This window comes from Penaeus japonicus, unplaced genomic scaffold, assembly GCF_977035675.1.
Source record: "Penaeus japonicus unplaced genomic scaffold, GWHDUDI00000001_assembly GWHDUDI00000024, whole genome shotgun sequence".
In the NCBI taxonomy this organism is placed as follows: domain Eukaryota; kingdom Metazoa; phylum Arthropoda; class Malacostraca; order Decapoda; family Penaeidae; genus Penaeus; species Penaeus japonicus.
This window is the reverse complement of record NW_028234426.1, coordinates 36,845,057-36,850,056: the sequence shown is the minus strand read 5'-3', so window position 1 is coordinate 36,850,056 and position 5,000 is coordinate 36,845,057. Positions and strand designations below refer to the sequence as shown.

The 5,000-nt window shown below is 36.5% G+C and overlaps 1 protein-coding gene across 1 annotated transcript in view; it reads right to left on the bottom strand.

The window, feature by feature from the left end:
- Window positions 1-5,000, bottom strand: part of LOC122252196 (uncharacterized) — a 6,116-nt gene that overhangs the window by 572 nt on the left and 544 nt on the right. Inside the window, exons 1-7 of the mRNA XM_086551178.1 lie at window positions 3,766-5,000; window positions 2,336-3,734; window positions 1,902-2,024; window positions 1,593-1,820; window positions 1,224-1,406; window positions 927-1,049; window positions 72-135 (exon numbers count right to left, since the gene is read on the bottom strand). The exon at window positions 3,766-5,000 is cut by the window's right edge and continues 544 nt beyond it. Of these exons, the coding sequence (XP_086407304.1) occupies window positions 72-135; window positions 927-1,049; window positions 1,224-1,406; window positions 1,593-1,820; window positions 1,902-2,024; window positions 2,336-3,734; window positions 3,766-4,542 (2,897 nt within the window). The 5' untranslated portion in view covers window positions 4,543-5,000. The remainder of the gene's footprint in view (window positions 1-71; window positions 136-926; window positions 1,050-1,223; window positions 1,407-1,592; window positions 1,821-1,901; window positions 2,025-2,335; window positions 3,735-3,765) is intronic.

Genomic DNA, 5,000 nt, shown 5'->3' with positions numbered 1-5,000 from the left:
TGAATTTTCTGGAAAAAAAGATAATCCAGGATCGAATCAGACTTGGTTTCAAAACCGGCACTTGACTTTACATTGGTATGAACTGTCCAAACACTTTGAAGAAGGCCTCTGTTAAGCGACTACCGTTTCTACACTCTGCAAAGAAAGTCAGGCAAGTCAATCTTAGTGTCCTGTAATACTGCTTCTAGGTCTGAGATTTTTCAGTGAAGGCTGCTTATATATATATATATATATAAATATATATATATATATATTTATACTTATGTATATATGTATATATATATGTATATATACGTATATATATGCATATTTATGTATATATATGTATATCTATATGTATATATATGTATATATACGTATATATATGCATATTTATGTATATATATGTATATATATGTATAAATATATGTATACATGTATATGTATATATATATGTATATGTAAATGTATATGTATATATATACATATACATATTTTTCAGTATAAGTAGGCAGGCCCCTTTTACAATACTCCGCACTCTCAATAGCAGAAAAAAAAAAAAAAAAAAAAAAATAGCAGCAGCCACCAGCTCAGCCACGACAGATCGTAATGTCGGGGTCATCAATCACTTGCAGGTGTTGAAAGGTGTTTACGATAATATTAGGAGGTGAGGGTGCGGATATCGGAGCTAAGTGAGGAGGTTAGAGCTTGAGCGGCTAGCCAGCTAACCTTGCTTTGAAGCTTCGAAGCTGATTCAAAACTGAGCCACAAGATTCATACAAACACTCACTCACTCAACACACGCACTCATTGAAAGTTCCTCAATTATATACATTAAATTGTGCCATACAGTGAAAATAAACCCTGTACAAAGCCCCCCAATTTGACTAAAATCAGGGATTTTTGGAAATTTCACTGGAGAGCACTTCGACTCAAAATATCAGCACCTATATTACATTCACCTTTAATATAGTCCAGTGAGAAGGAATATGGTTGCAAAGAAAGGGACCAGCGCATTAATTCTCTACTACCATTTTTCATATTTCTTAGATAAATTAATGGCTGTTGGTCTGGTTGTAAGACAAATTCTTTACCATACAGATAATATTTTATCTTATCAATTGCCCAGACTATGCTTAAACATTCCCTTTCTATTGTTGCATATTTCCTCTCATGGTCCAATAAAGTCCTGCTTGCATAGGCAACAGGCATTAACATGTCATATTCTTGTAGTAACACAGCACCTAATCCTGTGTTTGAAGCATCAGTTCTTAGATGGAATGGCTTAGAATAATCAGGGAGAACTAGTATAGGAGGAGTTGCTAGTTTTTCTTTCAAGATATTAATTCTTTCTATTTGTTCATTAGTATATTTAAGGTTAGTACTGCTAATCCTTTTCAGTAGTACATCGACTGGAGCAACTATATCTGAAAGGTTAGGAATGAACTTTCTATAAAATGATACAGTACTTAGAAAAGACCGTAATTGTTTCTTATTCTGAGGAAGAGGCATATCCATTATAGCACTGATTCTATCAGGAAGAGGACAGAGACAATTATTACCCAAAACAAAGCCAAGGTACTTTATTTCATGAAAACCTAGGAAGCATTTACCAGGACCAGCTGTAAGACCATGTTCTCGTAATCTCTGTAGTAATGCTGTGACATCAACTATGTGATCATCCCAACTTGAATTATGGACTACTATATTATCGAAGTAGCATTCAGTATTTGGCAGACCAAACAAAACTTTCCTCATTAGTCTAATGAAGGTGGCACAGGCGGTTTTCAAACCGAATGGCATTCTAGTGAATTGCATTAGCCCACGGCTAGTTGCGAAAGCTGTTAAATGTTTAGACTCATTTGAAAGAGGAATTTGCCAATATCCTTTGCACAAGTCTATTTCTGTGAAATATATGTCACCTACGAAGTCACCTAGTGCTTCATCCATTTGAGGCATTGGCTCAGCATCAAAAACACTGATGTCATTTAATCCCCGGAAGTCCACACAGACTCTCCATGTGTTATCAGATTTCTTTACTAGAACTACAGGAGAACAATATGGTGAGGTACTCTGTTCAATTACTCCTAATTTTGTCATACGATCAACTTCTTCCTCAAAGTACTTTTGAAGATGGTGAGGTACGGGATACGGTTTACGTTGCATGAGTACATCAGTAGTCAAATGATTTCATGTGTGATGGTACTAGTTCGACCAGGGTTGTCTGAAAAGACGTCAGAAAATTTATTGATTAAATTAGTAAGATCAGAAACCTGTTCAGTCGACAACTTGGGATTAATATAAACTTTTCCGACTACTTCATCTAGTACTGCAATATCACATACATCATTAGTACTTTCGCAGTCATCTACCATACAGATCTGACAGACTGCGGCTTTAGATTTGGTCTCCTTATCACGCCTAACATATTTCTTAAGCATGTTAATATGGTAAAGCTTCACTTTACCACGAGCTTTGATTAAATAGTCGACACCATTGTCATGGCGTTTGTACACAGGATATGGGCCCTTCCATTGCATTTTCAGTTTGTTATGTGATGAAGGAAGTAGAACCAAAACTTCATCACTCTCAGAAAGAACACGAGATTTAGCATTCCTGTCGAAATAGTTCTTATAAAGCTTGCTATTAACTGCAGCATTAGCTGATGCTAGTTTAGGAGTCTCTTCTAACTTAGATCTTAAATCAAGAACATATTGATAAGTACTTTTAAGTTCTTCATCTATCTCATCTTTAGTCCACAAGTTATGAAGTATAGATAACGGGCCACGAACTCTACGCCCATACAGTAGTTCAAAAGGTGAAAATTTGAGAGTATCATTTGGGACCTCTCTGTAGGCAAATAACACCGAAGGTAAATATCTATCCCAATCTTGAGGTTTATCTTGGCACAGCTTCTTTAGCATAGCTTTCAGGACTGAATGGAATCTTTCAACAGTACCATTACAGCAAGCATGATAAGGACTAGTGAAAATTGCCTTTATGGATAAGAAACGATTAATTTCAGCCATTAAATCTGACTTAAACTGTGTTCCTCTGTCACTAAGAATTTCTTTAGGGATTCTGACCCTTGAAAATATACCAACAAGAGCTTCTGTAACAGTAACGGTATCTATATTTACTAGAGGAACTGCCTCAGGAAAGCGTGTGGCACAATCAATGAGAGTCAAAATATATCTGTGTCTTCGACTGGAAGGTGTTAATGGACCCACAAGATCTATAGCAGCTCTTGAAAATGGTTCGAATATTATAGGCATGGATACAAGGGGAGCCTTACGTACATTACCCTTAGGGGAAAATTTCTGACAAATATGACATGACCGACAATATCGCTTGATATCAGCACCTGCACCTGGCCAGAAAAACTTTTGGAAAATTTTATCTGCAGTCTTCCTATGTGAGAAGTGACCTGATAAGGGGGAGTCATGAGCTGTTGACATTATGACATTTCGCAGACAGCTAGGCACTACCAACTGCTTCATTCCCACTTCATGTACGTTCTTACTTTTGACACAAATGCGGTAAATCAGTCCATTGACTTTCTCATATTTAACAGACCTATGTTTAACAGTAACCACAAATTGACTAATTACTTTCCTCCTAATTAATTGAGCATTAATTAGATCAGACCTTGAAAACTTGCTCTCAGATATTTCAGGAATTACAAGAGGACTAGGAGACTTATCACACATGTTTGCTCTTGCCCTTGTCTTAACTTCCATGATGACATTATCACCCTTCCCATTGTCATCACAGGGGTATTACTGCATTCAGAATCTGGCTAAATTGGCACTTTGACACCCGAACCATCCCGATCAAAATGTCTGTAAACTTAACTGGTGCTGCTACTGCATTAACCCATCCATTTAGAAATTTACTCTTAATAAAGCATCTTACTTCTGGAAAACTTTTGTCATAGCCAAAATAATCATATATTTTAACAAATTTACCTCTTTTAACATTCGGTGGAATGATAGAATCATTGACAATAATTGTAGAGCAACCAGTGTCAAGAAGAAAATTAGCAGGCTTGTTGAATAAAGTACCAACGTCCATAATGGCTGTCTCTGGGCACATGTCATAATGTAAAACATTGTTGATTTTACTTGGTAATTTATTCCTAGTATTAAACGCTGAACAATTAGGTCGAATATGCCCAGGCTTATGATAGTTGTGACATCTAATACTAGACATTACATTAGGAGACTCATCCAGATCAACCTTAGCCTGAAAGGGATTTGGAGTCCTTACACTTCTATGAGCACATCTGAACCGGTCAGCCGATTGAGCCATGTCAACACTAGTTTCGAAAGATCTTTCTTTTAAGAAAACTCTCAAGTCATTTGGGCAATTACTTAATAATTGATCTTTGACAGGGAATTCACACAAAATGTCATATTCTTTCTTTACATCACTAAGAGTTAACCAGTGATCTAAATAATGCCTCATTCTGGGAACAAGTTGGACATAAGTTTCATTTTCCTTTACTTTACTTTCTCTGAATTTCTTCCTGTAAGAGTCAGCATCAACAGAGTAAGCTTTCATAATCAGTTAGAATCTCATTTGGTAGACTTACATAAACCTTCAAAGCTTTTCCACTTAACAGAACCCAAATAGACATAATAGCTACTATACTCCCATTTCTGAAGATTAGCCATTCTTTCGAAACGTTTCAGAAAGTCGGTAATTTCATCTTTCCCATCTTGAAAATTTGGTAACCGTTACCCAGGATAATTTTCATTACTTCTGCCAATGTCTCAGTTTTCTAACTTCAACTTAACAAGAGCGACCACTCAATAGAGGGCACTCAATAATTATACTGTAAACAATGGGGAATATTGCGTCATCTATCGAGAGAACATAACAGCGCATGCAGGTTATTCATTGGGGGTTTCCAGTCCACAGCTTATCACTAGCCATAAATACGTAAACACAGCCATGTTTAAATTTCAGGGCGAGGATGGTGGTTTTCGGGGTATTTCGCACAAGGTATGTTGCACGAA